General features: G+C 35.9%; 1 protein-coding gene across 1 annotated transcript in view; it reads right to left on the bottom strand.

Annotated features, from left to right (window-relative positions):
* The window catches only part of MEI4 (meiotic double-stranded break formation protein 4), a gene marked incomplete at both ends in the record, with an annotated part of 122,605 nt that overhangs the window by 77,716 nt on the left and 27,495 nt on the right, over positions 1-17,394 (bottom strand). The window contains one exon of the mRNA XM_084258635.1: positions 14,220-14,749. Coding sequence (XP_084114761.1) covers positions 14,220-14,749 — 530 coding nt within the window. The remainder of the gene's footprint in view (positions 1-14,219; positions 14,750-17,394) is intronic.

Consider the following 17,394-nt stretch of genomic DNA (forward strand, 5'->3'; position numbering starts at 1 on the left):
TCCTAACTATGCTCATGGGAAAGTTATCTTACCTCTTTATGACTCCCCTTTTCCATCTCAAAAATAAGGATAATAAAAATACCTTTTCTGGGTTGTTACAAATATTAAGTGAAATGATCAATGTAGGCCTTAGTTGAGAGATAAATTCAAATTTTTTCTTGTAACACAGTGCTTCTCAAACATTAATGTGTATATACTTGGGGAACATACTAAAGTGCAAAATCAGACTCATGGATTGAGATTCAGCATTTCTAGCAAGTTCCTGGATGATGTTGATGTGGCCAGATCTGGACCATATTTTAAGCATTAAGGTTGAATGTGTATAGAAGTAAGTATTCATGTGCTACTGGGAAGAATAACACAATCTAACTGCACAGATCATAGGTATTTGAAAAATAACAAAGAAAGGGGAAGGACACACTTTCTTGGATCTACAGAAGCAATCCAGAATTATCACATGTTTCAAAATCAGTATATATTTCACTGCCAGATTAATTTTACTATGATTTACCTTCCTTAAAGAGTAAATCCCATATATGTATATTAGTCTTCATATATGTGGCTTATTTAAGAGTGTGTGGTGAGTATGGCATGAGTCTTATTGAAGTAACATTATGTGTTTCAGGTGTGCATATCTGAAACCAATGTCTGTGTCATAATATGGTCAGCACTAAAGTCCAATTCTATCCCTCATTGTATGTCTCTTCACTTACACTTTTAGCAGAAGGAATATTAACTACTCATTAATTTAATTCAATAATACTGTATTAGAATTAGAATTATTTAATTACACTAAAATATGCTAGGGACTGTGCTTGGCCCTTGGTTGAAATACAGAGGAATGGGAAGGCCATGTTATAGAAAAATAATAAATAGGGTGCCAAGTTTATGAGCAAGCTAGAGAAGTCTAAGTCTATGAGTATATTAATGCCCACATAACTTGAAAAGCAAATCATGAGGTCAAAGCAAGTACCCTGTCCCCACAGCTGCCTGTGACCAGCCTGCCAAGCCAGTCTGTGTTAATCCTCACAGCAACCTGTTTTTTTCCAAAATTAATCTAAAAGTATCTCCATCCCTCACACCTTCCTAAGAATACCTATTTTTTTTCCTCCAGGACACATCCCTACCATGTGACTACTAACTTTCTGACTCCCAGATATTCTCAGATAGCTATCTTGTCTCAAAACATTTGCACATGTTCTTCATTAAGATAAAACAGTGTTTGTCTGAAAGTGCTGAGGATTCCCCATTTGAACAGAGACAACTGTAGCCAAACTCAATGCCATATTTTCTGTTCTTTATCTCTAAGAATTTCTGAAAATGTGGAACTAAGGAATTAAAGTGTAGAACTGGGGCGGAGGGTAGTGGTGGGATTAAAATAGCATTCTGACAGAGAATTGAGACACAAAATTTTCCAGGAAAGGGACAACAACAAAAAAAAAACAACAGTTGTGGTAAAAATGTCATAACATCTTTTCTAAATCATAGAGAAAGCAATGAAAAGGTTTGTCCATCTAAAACTATATCCAAAAATAATTTTTGGATTGATCACTGGTGTATAATAGTATACAATATTCATTTATAAATATATGAACACTAATGTACCTTTGATCAGGAACCAAATTCTCAGTTGGATATAAATTCCCTGAAAATTTTTGAGAAGATTCTATTGTCTCCACTTCTCCCGTTTTGTGTTTGAAAATTTGTAATATTTGTATTCTGTGTTGCTTGTGATCTGTAATCTTTTCCATCTAACCTCTGGATATATATATATTGTCTTTTTGTTCTAGGATTTTGAAATTTCACAGTGATGGCCTGCATTTTCATCCAAATACAGGGCACTTGATAGACTTTCTTTCACATCGAAGAAATTTCTTAAATTGTGTCTTCTCCTTACTGCGTCTTGTTCCCTCTTTCTGGAATGTCTATTATTCAAATGTTAGAATCCCAACATTTAACTATCTAGTTTTTTTTCTTTTGTGCCCATGTTTTCTATTTCCTTTACTTTGAGAAAATTTCTGACCTAAACTTCGAAACCTTTGTGTTTTCACTATCCTATTTTTAATTAAAAAAATATTTTTTTATTCCCTGAAAATTTTATTTTAATGCACCAATTATTTTTATCTTTGCAAACATGCTGTTACCTTTCTCAGAATGTTAAAAGACAGGTGCGTGCATGTATGTATATATAAAAAGAATATAACTTTAGATACAGAAATATAGAGAGATTTAAGTTTTGCATATCAGCCTGCACTCTGACTTGACCAAGCTGCTTTTATATGTTTCTCAAATATTTGCTAATACTGCATTGTAAGACCAAGCACTATAAGCTTCAGTATAGGGTGACCTAGCTACTTGATTTCCTTTAGGGAATCTTAGATATCAATGTGGTCATGATTTTTACTCCTAGGGTGCTCAATTTCCCTGAAAAAAAGACTTTCTGTCTAGTGTCTGAGAGTTAAAGATCTTGGAAGCAAATGGGGAAATAATGTGAAAGTATCAGTAACTCTATACACAGCTTTACTTAATCCCTCTTTTAAATATATTACCTTCACTCACAAGTCTTCCTAATTTCCCAATAGAATACCTTTAAAATTATTATTCCTAGAAAATAAATCTCTAGTCTTTTTCCAGTTGTGGGAGGGGCATGCCCCTACCAGGTAAGGTAGGATAGTGCTCAAAGGCCCCCAGTGTTTCCATAGCAAACTTCTGATCAATCCTCCTTATTGTACATTCTAGCATCTGGCTTCCATTCCCTCTTTCACAGATAAGAAGTATAGTAGAGCTAATTTGAGTTAGTGGTAAGAGTCTATTATGTAAAATTAGATGTCTGATTGTCAGTCATTCAAGTTTAATGAGAAATCTTCCAGTATATATACATTTTCCCTCCAATATCTATTTTAAACCTATTTCCATTTTTACTTCTATCACCCTGGTTTAAACCACCATCCACTCTCATCTAGGCTACCACATGGCTTAAATCGTGTCTTGCCTTAACCTCTCCAATCATGCATTTCCAGTGGTATCCAAAGTGAGGCTTTGAAGTCTAAATCAATGACTCCCCAATACATATCAAATAAAATCCTAACTCCTTGATTTTTCTGGGCTACAAGCTGCAGAAAATCCAATTCAGACTACCTGAAACGCTAACATAATGCACTGACTTCTATGACTGTAAATCCAGAGATTGGGTAGGCTACAGGGTTAACTTAACCTAGTTCTGTATTACAATTACTGTGATTCTCCAAACTTTACACAGTTACTTTGCCCTTCATATTGGCAGCAAGATGACTATAAGAGTTGCAGGTTTATAAGGTACTAGCCAGAGAAAGAGATGGAGAACGCTCAAATATCCCAGAGGATGCAACTCCTTGTGCCTAATTGATCTGAAATGCCTATATGACTCTTCGTGGCAAGATATTAATTTCTTAAAAGTTATAGGGATAGGTACATGACCTCTCTGGAGAAAGGGAAAGATAATGTAATAAAAACAAAAGGTTAAGAAAAAAAAAATGAATGGCTAGGGAGGTATGGTAGGCTGAGAAATGGCTGTCAAAGGACATCCACATCAAATCTGTGGATTGTGAATGTAACAAAGGGTCTTTGTAAAAGTATTTACCTAAGATCTTAAAATGAATGGCTAATCATAGATTATTTAGGTAGTCCCTAAATGTCATCACAGGTATCATTATGAGAGAGAAAAATAGAAAAATTAGACAGATGGTAGGGAAAGCAATGTGAAAATGTCAAGACATGCACCGACAAGCTAATAAATTCAACAACTACCAGAAGCCCTAAGAGTCTAGGGACAGATTCTCCCTAGCATCTTGGGAGGGAGTGTGGCCACATCCACACCTTTATTTCATACTTCAGGTTTCCAATAAATTTCTATTGTTGTAAACCATCAAGTTTGTGGTAATTTATTTCAGCAGCTCCAGGTAATAATACAATAGGCAACCTGCCAAGTTACTGTAGTCCATACTTTTTAAAACTCATTATTCATCTCTCTCTGCTCTTCACACTCTCAGTGTGAACTCACTGCCTCTTTTCAAATACTCAGATAAATCCTGTCCCAGGGACAGATGCAATGACCGCCATTTTGGAAGTTCTTACTCCAAACATACTCTCATTCTGTTTTAAATCTACATCCTCCATGAGGGCTTCCATTTCCCATCAATCTAAATTAGATATTTCTTATTCTCTCTCATTCCACCCAATTAATCTCTCATTTATTCAATGGTTATCTACACTACTAGGTCCTTTGGGTAAAAACTCTGTCTTATTAGTCTACTACAGTAGATCCAGTATCTATGACAGTACCCACACATAATAGGGTATCCCATTGTTCCATATTAGAGACCTAATGCTGGAAAAGCAACATGGGTCAAATAAAAAATGACCAATTAAGTGGATTAATGGTTAATCCCTGTATGCCCAAAGTAAAATGTTCTGCTTTAAAACCATTATTACATATAAATAGAGAATTTCATGTTCTCAGAAATGTTTGCCTTTCACAAGGCTCACATATGATAGCTATGATTTTAAAATTTCTCCACTCTTGTAACTTCATAAATATCAGGGCATTACTTTGCTTAAGCAGATTCTGAACTCAATAGAAAAAGAAATGAAAAAACAGCTTCATAATCATATTTATAAATCTCCATAAAATTCAAATGTACTTCACAAATTTTGTTAAAATAGGGAGGGAGATAGTGTAGACACAAGCAAAGCCACATAGTTTATATTCAATTAGAAACTAGGATTACAAGTCTCCATAAGCAATTATAAAATGCCCAACAGACTTATTTATAGCCAATAAAGGAAAAAAAGAACAGGTGAGCCTGCATTGTAACACAGAACAGTTCTTTTTTTCTCTTTTGCTTTCTATAAACATAAATCTTTGTGCATAAAAAAATGCAACAACTTACCCAAGCAAACTATAAATATTCTATTTATAAGATTTTGAGCAATACTGTCAAAGTCCTTGATTTCCAATGAATAAATTTTAACCCATAAACAAAAATCGGCTTAACTCTTTTACATTTAGCACAAAAATGTACAGAAAAATTCTAAGACTAAATGATAAAAATAAGAAATAGTGGAAAGAGGAAGAATTTATGGTCACATACAGAGGTTTAAAACCCTGGTCTTCTATGACTGGTTAAGTACTTTCAGTGAGTCTTTTAACCTGCTTGTCCTCAATTTTTTCATCTTTAAATTGAAAATAGTAACAACCCCCATGACACAGAGTTGTTGTCAGAGCAGATAATAAACTCCAGGTGAAAGTGCTTTAAAAACTATAAAATATAATATAGAGGTAGACTGTTGTTTACTATCTTAGGAAGAGATATTGGAATGTGAAGTATAACTTGAAAGTAAATTCAACAAAGTCCTTTTCTCTCTATTCATCTGTCCTCTACAGGAGTGCTGAAAAACAATGCCCTAAAATGTCTGATTTATATATTGATACTGTGATAAAATGAGTAATAATATTTTACTTTATGATACAAATTGTTTTAGTAAATTCTTATCAAGTTAAAGTAGAACTACAGCAACATTAGTCCAGATATTATTTTTTTTAAGTTTTTTTCCCCAAAGATTTATTCATTTATACAATAACTGGGGTACAGGTCAGATTGCGAGAGGGTGAAAGGATTCACCAGAGACAGTGGGGGACAGAACAGGCAGACTGACTGAAATACACTGCTGAGGGAAGCAGTGAGTGAGCCAGGAGAGGTCTGCTGCGCCATGTGGATATCTCCCTGGCCGTCTGGGAATTGAACTCACACTGCAGAGGCTGTGGACAGCTTCACAGCTCTGCACTCAACTACCTGTGCCACCAGGGAGGCCCTCCATATATATATAATATATATATATATATATATATTTTTAATGCAGTTCTACAGAAGGATGAAATGGGAGCATAGCCCTTAACCTTACACTTCACTTCTATTCCCCCAGGAACATCCTCAGAGAAAAGTGAACTGTAAGTAACCTTACAAATCCCTGAGGCAAGCTTTAAGAAACTGATGAACATCTATGACAAAAGCAGCAGAGAATAAGGTTTTTGGGAAGTCAGAACAGGAACAAAAGTGGATGTCATTACTAAAATGATATCCTAATTCAAGGCAGAGAACATGTAACAAATGCTACTATTAGTAAGGTGTTTTTTCTAAGAGATACATACTTGTGGAAAAACAAGACATCTGATTTCATGAATATATCTTCAGATTTACCCATAAACTGCTTTAAGAGCACATCATTGGTGATACATGCACAAATGGCAACCTAGGAATCACCAAACAAAAAATCCTAGATCAGAGATGCAACACTACAGAGATCTTCAGGAAGGGATCAGTGCAAACACTAAGTGAAACCACAACATTCAGTTAACTTGCCATTGGTTTTCTTAGATCCAGGAGTCCTACCAAGCTCAGTGGGGAGCTGTGGCTGAGGAAGGATAATTAGTGACACCATGAAAAGATACTCAGCTACCTGGTAGATAGAAGTGCTTTGTGAATGATATCACTATGTCAATAAGACAGAGCTGCTGCTAAGAATCATTCTATATACAAAAATTTGAGGATAAGCTGAGGAAGGCAAATATAAGACATCAATTATTATCTTCCATGACACAAAATGAGAAATAGCAGTGAAGTGTTTTATTTGAAAACTGTGGAGAGTAAGAGCAAATATCTGGCAGTGGTGGTCTCTGAAGGCTGGTACCAAGGAGCTGGGTAGTTTGCATCAGGGAAGTTCTGTGTCACAGTTTAGAATAATACTTAACTTTTAAAATACATTCACATGTCTTCATTTCTAGGAAATGGACTAATATCTCTCTATTCCAACTACCCCCCCCCCGGGCATTATATAGAAAACAAACCTAGGAAGACCAGCTGACGGACCAGTTATGGAAAAGGAAGACAAAGAAAGCACAAAGTGGTGAGTTCTTTCAATTTTCTTCTTGCCTCATATATAAAAGACCTGGAGTTTAAACAGCCAACAAACCCAAAATACAAATGAGCTCAGACAAAACCAAAAATAAACAACCATAACAAAAGCCTGTTCTTTCTAGCCAAGGGACCAGAAAAGAGTCAGCCTACCTTTTTAAGCTTTTTAAAAGATAACCCTCCTATGAAGCTAAATGCCACAGAAGAAATGTAATCTGCGCCACCCGCACAGGCCAACTGAGGAGGCTAGGTTTCCACCTGCCCTAGGCTCTCACTAGGCAGTAGCTTGAACACTGAGAACAGCAACTGAGGGAGGTGGGGCATGTGACTTGGAGATTCTGAATCTAGTGGAGGATGGCAACAAGTCAGTGACTATTGTACTCTCTAGAGTGTTCGGTGTTAAACTTATGTGAAGAATACTCAATCAGCTAGTGGAAAGGAAAGCAGATGCTGAGTAGAAAGGATGGCTTCTTTGAGGTGCAAATCCTAGACGTCAATTTGTAAGGATCAGTGGAACTAGCTATATGGGAAAAGGGGAATCTAGGCCTAGGGACTGACAGTACTATTAGTATGGCACAGAGTGTTAGGATGGAATGGAGAAATCTAATACCAGAGTCTGGATAGGAGCCCTAAGGGCAACGATGAAGAACGTACTTTTTTGTAAATCCAAGAGGAGTCCCTGAAGGATTTCAGCACAGTTTAGTGATCATTCTGACAAAGGTGAGGTGGAAAGACTAGAGAAGCAGCAATGAGTCCAGGATCTGTCAGGAAGCTAATGCAGAAATCTGGAGAGGAAGGGAGAGGCATATACACCACAACAGTAGGATCTGGGAGAATTATATAAACAACATGTGCATTAATCCTATGATTTGGGTCAACTAACCAAATCTGAGGACTGTGGGGAGAGAATAAAGAGCCACATTCAACTCTTAATATTAGGTGGTAGTATCCAAATTGTTACTACCTAGCTCTGTGGGCTTAGGCAACACTGAGGCTCATTTTTCTCATCTATCAAATGGAAATAAGAATGTCACTCATACATCTACATATATTGAATAAATATAAAAAAATGATAAACATGGCATTATTTTTTTGTTGCCACTACATCAAACTACCACAAACTTAGTGACTTACAACAAATTTATCCAGTTATAGTTCAGAAGTATGAAATGGGTTTTGCTCCTTGGAGCAAAATGAAGGTATTGGCAAGCCTGCTATCATTCTGAAGGAACCATTCAATAGAATCCTTTTCCTTGCCTTTTTCAACCTGTATCCCTTGGCCCATGGCACTTTCCTTAATCTTTAAAATCAGCAACATAACATTTTCAAATTCTTTCTGAAGAGGACACTATACTCCTGTCTCCCTCTTTTCACTTACAAAGGCCCTAGTGAGTACTGAGTTAACCTGGGTAATCCCTCCATCCCAAGGTCAACAGGTTAGCAACCATAAATTTACTCCTTGTCATGTCACATAACACACCAATAGGATGCAGGGAATAAGGTAGGGATGATTATTCTATCTATCATACATAGAAAAGATTCCAATTTAATGTCTAATTGGCAGTCAATTTTTTTTCCAATTTCACAAAGACTACATCTGAGGTGTATTTTTAACTCTATCACTTTAAAATTACTTTGAGATAATGGTTCACAATACCTAGTAAGTTTCAGGTGTACAGACTTACACCTCAACATCTGTATATGACACACCATGGTCACTCCAAAGGTCTACCACTAAGCAATCAACCCTCATTATCTATTCCAACCTCCCCCAATCCTCTTTGCTTCTGGTAACCACCATTACTGTCAGAGTCCAAGGGTTTGTTTTTACTTGTTTGTTTGGGTGTTCCTTTATATTCCAAGTATGAGTGAACTCATACATACCATATTTGTCTTTCTCATACTAACTTATTTCACTTAGCATAATCCTCTAAACATCCATTCATGCCTTTGCAAATGACAAGATTTTTTTTTCATAAATAAGGATGTATCTATGTGTATACAGAAACACAGACACACAGTTCTTTAACCAATCATTAGTGGATGGGCACTTAGGTTATTTATGTATCATAATTGTGATTTATTGCTATAGTGAATACAGAGGTACAGATATATTTTCAAATCACTGTTTTCATATTCTTCACATGAATGCCTAGAAATGGAATTTCTGAGTTATATCACAGTTCTATCTTGACCTTTTTGAGTAACATCCATACAATTTCTGTAGTGGCTTCACTAAAATGTAATTGTAAAGATTCCCTTTGCTCCACATCCTCACCAACACTTGCTGTTTCTTGACTTTTTGATAACTGTCATTCTAAAATATTTGAAGTGAGATCTCATTGTGGTTTTGATTTGCATTTTCATTCCTTATAATATGAATGCTATAAAAAAGGTGAAACCTGCCATTTGCAACAAAATACGGACAGACCCAGACGGTAGAGTACCTAGTGAAATAAGTCCCAGGGAGAAAGACAAACATGTTAAGATTTCATTCATAAAGGGCACATAAGGAAACTAAACAACAAATTAACAAAATTAAACAATCTTCCTGATTATGAGACCAAATTGGTGGTTACCAGAAGGGAAGAGTGAAGAAGAGTAGGTAAACTAGTTAAAGGGGGGTAAACTACATGGGGAAAGACAAAATTGGACTTTTAGTGGTGAACTTAATATATCATATACAGATGTTGAATTATAATGTTGCACATCTGAAACATAATGCGATGTTATTTCAATATGTTAAAAATCCAAGCTTTATGAACAAATATGTACAAGGAAGATGATGACAATAATTACAATGATTTAATCTAAGATGATCTTGCCAGGGAGAAAATTCCAAAGGAGAATGTCATTAAAACCCATTTACATTGTGACCGGAATAATCAGTAACTACTATGAACAGTTATATGGAAACAAGTTTAACAATCTAGAGGAGATGGACAAATTCCTACAACTCTACAATCACCCAAAGCTAGATAAAGAAGAAATAGAACACCTAAACAGACCAATTACAATTAGCGAAATTGAAATGGTAATCAAAAACCTCCCCAAAAACAAAAGCCCAGGACCTGATGGATTTACAAATGAATTCTACCAAACATTCAGAGACGAATTAGTGCCTATCCTTCACAAACTCTTCCAAAAAATTGAGAAGGAAGGGACAATACCAAACACGATCTATGAAGCCAACATTACACTAATACCAAAACCGAACAAGGACAACACAAAAAAGGAAAACTACAGGCCAATCTCCCTAATGAACACTGATGCAAAAATCCTCAATAAAATTTTAGCCATCAGAATCCAACAATGTATCCATAAGATAATTCACCACGACCAAGTAGGATTCATTCCAGGGGCACAAGGATGGTTTAACATCCGAAAATCAATCAACGTTATCCAACACATCAACAAAAAGAAATATAAAAACCATATGATAATATCAATAGATGCTGAGAAAGCTTTCGACAAAGTGCAACACCCATTCATGATAAAAGCCCTTGAAATTCTTGGGATACAAGGAACATACCTCAACATCATAAAGGCCATCTATGACAAGCCAACAGCCAGTATCATTCTCAATGGTGAAAAGCTGAAAGCAATTCCATTAAGATCTGGAACAAGACAAGGATGTCCACTCTCACCACTGCTTTTCAATATAATACTGGAAGTCCTACCCAGGGCAATAAGACAAGAGAAAGACATCCAAGGAATCCAAATAGGAAAAGAAGAAGTCAAACTATCACTATTTGCAGACGATATGATATTATACATAGAGAACCCCAAAAACTCCACAGAAAAGCTAATTCAACTCATCAATCAGTTCAGTAAAGTGGCAGGATACAAAATCAACATGCAAAAGTCAGTAGCCTTCCTATACACAAACAATAAATCTGAAGAAGAAGAAATCAAAAAAACCATCCCTTTTGTTATTGAAACAAAAAAAATCAAATATTTGGGAATAAATCTAACAAAAGAGGTAAAGGACCTATACAAAGAAAACTATAAAACACTGTTAAAAGAAATAGAAGAAGACACAAAGAAATGGAGAGACATCCCCTGCTCGTGGATTGGAAGAATAAACATTATTAAAATGGCCATCCTTCCAAAAGCAATATACAGATTCAATGCTATTCCAATCAAAATTTCAATGTCATTTTTCAAAGAAATAGAACAATTATTGATGAAATTCATATGGAATCACAAAAAACCCCAAATAGCCAAAGCTCTCCTGAAAAAAAAAGAAGGGAATGGAGGCATTACACTCCCAGACTTCAAACTATACTACAAAGCCATAATCATCAAAACTGCATGGTATTGGAACAAGAACAGACATACAGACCAATGGAATCGAATAGAAAATCCAGAAATAAACCCACAGATTTATGGTCAACTAATCTTTGACAAAGGAGCAAAGACTATGCATTGGAGCAAAGAAAGTTTGTTCAATAAATGGTGCTGGGAAAACTGGGTCGCTACATGCAAAAGAATGAAGCTTGACCACTACCTCACACCATACACAAAAATCAACTCAAAATGGATTAAAGAACTAGACATAAGACCTGAAACCATAAAATATATAGAAGGAAATATAGGCGAAACACTACGTGATCTGCACATCAAAGACATCTTTACAGACACATCACCCAAAGCAGTGATAGTAAGGCAAAGATAAACAGCTGGGACTACATCAAATTAAAGAGCTTCTGCACAGCAAAAGAGACAATAACAAAAACAAAGAGAAACCCCACCAACTGGGAGAACATTTTTGCACCCAACACTAATGATAAAGGACTGATCACAAAAATCTGCAAAGAGCTGATGAGACTCAGCAACAACAAAGAAAATAATCCAGTCAAAAAATGGGCAGAAGAGCTAAAAAGAACTTCTCTGAAGAGGAAATGCAAATGGCCAACAGGCATATGAAAAAATGTTCAACGTCACTTGCCATCAGGGAAATGCAAATCAAAACTACCATGAGATACCATCTTACACCAGTGAGAATGGCACATATTAAAAAAACTAGCAACAACAAATGCTGGCGAGGGTGTGGAGAAAAAGGAACTCTTCTGCACTGCTGGTGGGAGTGCAAACTGGTCCAACCACTGTGGAGAGCTGTGTGGAGATTTCTGGACCTACTAAACATAGAGCTTCCATATGATCCAGCAATTCCACTCCTAGGTATTTACCCAAAGGACACAGAAACATCAATTCCAAAGAGCACCTGCACACCTATGTTTATAGCAGCACTGTTTACAATAGCTAAGCTTTGGAAACAACCCAAATGCCCAAAAATAGATGACTGGATCAAGAAGATGTGGTACATACATACCATGGAATATTACTCAGCATTCAAAAAAGATAAACACATGCAATTTGCAGCAACATGGATGGCGCTGGAAGGGATCATGCTCAGCGAAATAAGCCAAAAAGAAAAAGAAAAATACCGGATGGTCTCACTCATAGCAGGAATCTAGAAAACTTAAATAAGGGACCAGGAAAATGAATATAAGAAAGTGAAAATCAAAATCAACAAAAAACTATGAACCAGAGACACTTTTAGGGGGGCGGGGGCGGGAGGGGAGGGATTGGGGTCAGAATGGGGGGGCTGCAATTGTATGGGGAATATAACAATAAAATTTATAAAAAAAAAAATTTAAAAAAAAAACCCATTTACAAATCATCACCAATTATAATGTAAGGAAGGATTTTATGATTCTCCTTTCTCTGAATGCAATGATTACCTCTCCAAGAAAACACCAAAGATACTCATTCACTTGCTGTTACACTGCTGACCAACTGTTCAACAACAGCTGGCACCATGACAAATGGTTTGGAAAACACATTTCAGACATGTGTATAATCACAAGCTTCTTTCACACACACCTTACTTGTGTACAGTTCCCAAGGCTACTCTTGTGTAGTTCAGACCTTTAGTGAAAGTGAAGACTGAAAAAAATATTTGAATCATCAGGTAACTTATAAGGAATATAAATGCCAGTACCTGAAAGGTTCCAAGTCATAAGACCTGCCTAAAGAAATTGTTAAGTAGCTATTTACTGATAGTTAAAAAACAGTATATATTTCAGATACACTATCAGAAATCTGATATTTAATACCCAAATAACCATGCCTAGCAAAAACAGATTTGTTTCCCATTGAGAAAATTCATGATCTTTCCAAATGGCAAAAAAGCAAATGCAAAGATTCCAGCAATTTTGATCTAGTCATATCTTGATAGAATAAGAAAAAACACATGTATGTGCAACAAATAAGGTTATTAGTTCAAAAACATCAAACAACTGGATGACAGTATTGAGGACAAACTACTAGACAATCATCTGTCAAAAGAAAGAAGGTCCAACCACCTATTTCCTACAAAAAGATACAGTTAATCATTCAGACAGACCTTTAGTCTTCTTTGTGATATTTTTAGTACTCAATTAAAAAGGGATTAAAAAGTGAAGGCATTTGGAGTTTCCCAAAGAAAGGATCAGATAGTGAGGAAGATAGAAAGTAACACAAAAAGGAAACTCTCCAGTATGTGTCAAGAGCCCAACAACAATAAAACTTCAGGTTACTTCAGTGTCACTTGTAAACAAAGAATTCCTGAGTCAGCATTTCTAAACCATGTTAAATAAGGGGGGGGGGGGGAAACAAAACAGAATAAAGTCACTTTATGTGTTCTACAGCCAATATATTCAATTAACCCACGGCTGCAGAGGTCCCTGGGTTATAATGCTACTTACAAGAGGAATTCTAAAAAAAAAAAAAAATATTCTTTGACCTTCAGTTATCACTAGCCAATGCCAAGAAAAAAAAAATAACAAATTTAATACAGTTACAGGTAATCCATCATGGCGAATTTAACACACCACAATTATAGATTGGGGGAGCATAGTGTTAGTAGTTATTTGAAAATTATTGACAGTTCTTCAGCAATAGGAAGTAAAGGTAGGTGGGAAAAATGAGAGAAGAATCCAATAATAATTATAAAAATCAGGAAAGGTAACAAACTAGAGAAGACAAGTAATCAGAGGCCACAGGTGGGAATATAAAAAAGGGTAAGAGCTGCAGATGGCTGCAAAGGAAATCCAACTGGAGATTATGAGCCAGAAGACCTTACTTAAAGCCACAGTATTAGACATTATCCAACAAAAATGTCTGCCAAAACATTCTCCTGATATATTAGTATATATCAAAATATGTGATATATTATTCTACTGATAATAGTATTTCACGAATAGAAGAACATATATCACTTACCCGATTTATTTGGTTGTTCTTTAAAATAACTTGTAGTAGAGTTTTCTCAAATTCTTCCAACTTCTTGTAGCACTTTTTAAAAATATGACTGGATAAGTTACTATCATTGATCAGGTTAGCTAAAGTATCAACAGCTTCTGTCCAAAAGCTTGAAAAAGGAAATTTGGGTTTACGGTAAAATGTGATCAAGCCATCTAGCAAATGAAGAACAGAATCAGACACTGTGGAAGAGTTGTTTGAAAAATGGCTTAAGTCTGTTTTCACACTTCCTGGTTCTGTCAAGCACTTCAGTTGAAGTAGACGCTGCAAGAATTGCATGTGAGAAGACAGAGGATTTTCCAGAGTAGCACAATGTCCTTTCGACATAGGCAGTGGTGGAAAGAGTAGAGGGGCGCAGCTCTCCACAGAGTGCTGGGACATCTCTGAAGGTTCTGTTCTCTGTTCATTTGACATATCACACCCAGAATCTTCCAGGAAAGTTAATGTATTTTCAGAACTTCTAGGTTCCTGAGTCTGCAGCGATGAGTCTCCTGAAATAGAAAAATGTTATCTTTCTATAGCTAACATTTCTGCAACTAGACACTGATTTTCTAATTTAAAATACCAAGTGAAGCATGCAAATGCATATTAAACATTTTTAAAAACAGTAATGTGAAAACTATATAGATGAAAAACTGTGAAAGCAATTGTTTAGGCCGACAATAAGAAAGTAAAGGTGATTCACGGGTACTTACCTTACTCTTGTTCAACTACATGCCATGTTTGAAAGACACAGAGGTGAAACTACAAGACCTGACAGAGGTCACCATCTAGTCCAGTTTCCAACAGGTAATGTTGGAACCAAAGCAATAAGATGTACCTAGAGATCTATTTTCGGGCCACTATGAGAACAGGAGAACCACTAGGCAGCACACCCTACTTAGATTAATGCATCCTGGAGGTGACCACCATGGAACTAGTTTATAAAACGTAAGTAGGGGTTCAAAGTGAAAGGAATCAAGGAAAAAAAGGGAAATTCATACACCAAAGGGGTAAACATAAAAGCAGACTTAAGAAAGAAAAGGTTAAGTCTGTATATGCAAGGACCCAAAGTAGTTTGATATTCCTCTTGTAAAAAACATAAGGCAAGAGATTAAGATGGAGAAATGAGTATAGAGATCAGGAACTAAAAGATTTAAAGACACATACATTAAGGACCTTAGAATTTACAAGTAGGGTGTAGAGTGAGTGTAATTTAAATTTGAATAATGTAACTAATCCTTTAGAAAAATTATATATTCACCCACTTATGTATTTGTGCTTATGTATCAAGTATAACAATTTGCATATAATTTATAATTATGTAAGTATACCTATATATGTGCGTATCTAAGATATACATCTTTGAACTATTTCTTATAACCTCTAGAAAATTCTGACATGGCTGCGAAATATTGCAGTGAAGGGTTAACCTAGTAACTTTAGGTCATTCTTTGACAGAGGTGTCATCATAAACACAAATAAGGATGCTGTTGTTTGTAAAATGACTATCAGTATAATTTACACATAAAATTGAAAAATTTTCACTGAATATTCTAAAACATGCATCTATATAAAACCAAATTTGAGAAATATCGCTGTAAGCAATGGAAGCAAGAATGAGGCACTAAATGATGTGATACAATAAAGTGAAATGGTCTTATTTTCATTTCACAGATCACTATTGGCTAAACGAAGGACAGATTTCAGGAGGAAACAATGAGGCATTAAAAGGTCAGTTTATAAAGCTACCTATATAAGACAATGAGAGAAATGAACAAGCAGTTGCACAAGAGAGAAAAGAAGAGAAAAACTTTGGAAATTAGTAAAAAAAAAAAAAACAAAACAAAACAAAACAAAAAACAATCCTGAAGCAGCAATGAAATAGGAGTAAATGCATACCATGGCTCTCACCTAGGTGGTGTGTGGAAGTCAGTGCAGACAGAAGAACTGCCTTCGGAGAAACAATGAGAAGTTCAGGTTCAGTCATACAAAGCTTGAAGCAATCAGAGGAAATCTAGACAAAGATATTTACCTGGAAATTGGCTATATGAGTCTAAGGGTGGGGAAAAGGTCTGGACTGAAAATACATTTTAGGAGTCATCAGTGTGTAGGTAGTCTCAAATGAGGAAAATGATCAGGTATAATCAGTGACTAGAACAGAAGAGCAAAGGGGGATCCTGCGGAGAATCAATATTTGAGAACTGAAGAGAGACAGAAATGAGGAAATAGAGGAAGAATGAGTAAAGCACAAGAAAAATAAAAATGATAATGGCATGAAAGTGAAGGAAACTTTCAAGGAGAATTATATACAATAGAGAACTCCAGTACAATAAAGAGCTGGAAACATACTTTGGAATTACCAAAATCTGGTCTTATCCACAGCTCTGATCAAGGGTGAACAGAGGCCAGAGTGCAATGGGCTGCAAAGTGAATGGGTAAGCAAGAAAGTGAAAAATGGCAGTGTTTCTGAAGACTTAGATCAGGCGATTATAAAATGGGTAGTAACTGCAGACAAATGGGTTATCACAAGTTGCGAGAAACTAAACAATATAGACTGAAAAGAAGATTTTAAAAAATAGGAGAAGTCAAACTTAAAGATCTGAGAGAAAATTAAAAAGACAGGTGGGAAATGGCCCTGATGAAGGTGGGAAGAGACTGGGTGAGGGGTCCAGTGGATGAATTGTGCTTAGTAATATGGAAGTCATGTTTTTCCTCTAATATTGAAGAGGATGGAAATGTGCAGGGATGCTAAAAATAAAAGACTATGGCATATAGGATGCTAAAGGCCCTGTCCTCTAACAGTCAATTTTAAAATTGGAAACAGGGGAATAGTATGGAAAAGGGATTAAGCGGAGTGAGTAGAAGATTCACATGTGAATCTTATATTTTGAAATATGTCTAGTTTATTGCACTTTGTCCTTGGAAATAATTAGAAGCTGATAGAATCAAGAGGATTGAGCTTTAACTTCGAGCTCATTCATTTAACAAATGCCCACTATAATCACTACACAAGTGGGTAAGTCACAAGCATGGTGCTACCTAAAACAGAAACTAGCAGCCCAGTGTTTACTTGAACATGGCTATTTCTATACTAAAACAGGTATATCACCTCATTGTTTTAAGTCAACAGACATTTTTCTTATGAGCAAGGGCA

Source organism: Talpa europaea, assembly GCF_964194135.1.
Source record: "Talpa europaea genome assembly, chromosome: 2".
NCBI lineage: Eukaryota > Metazoa > Chordata > Mammalia > Eulipotyphla > Talpidae > Talpa > Talpa europaea.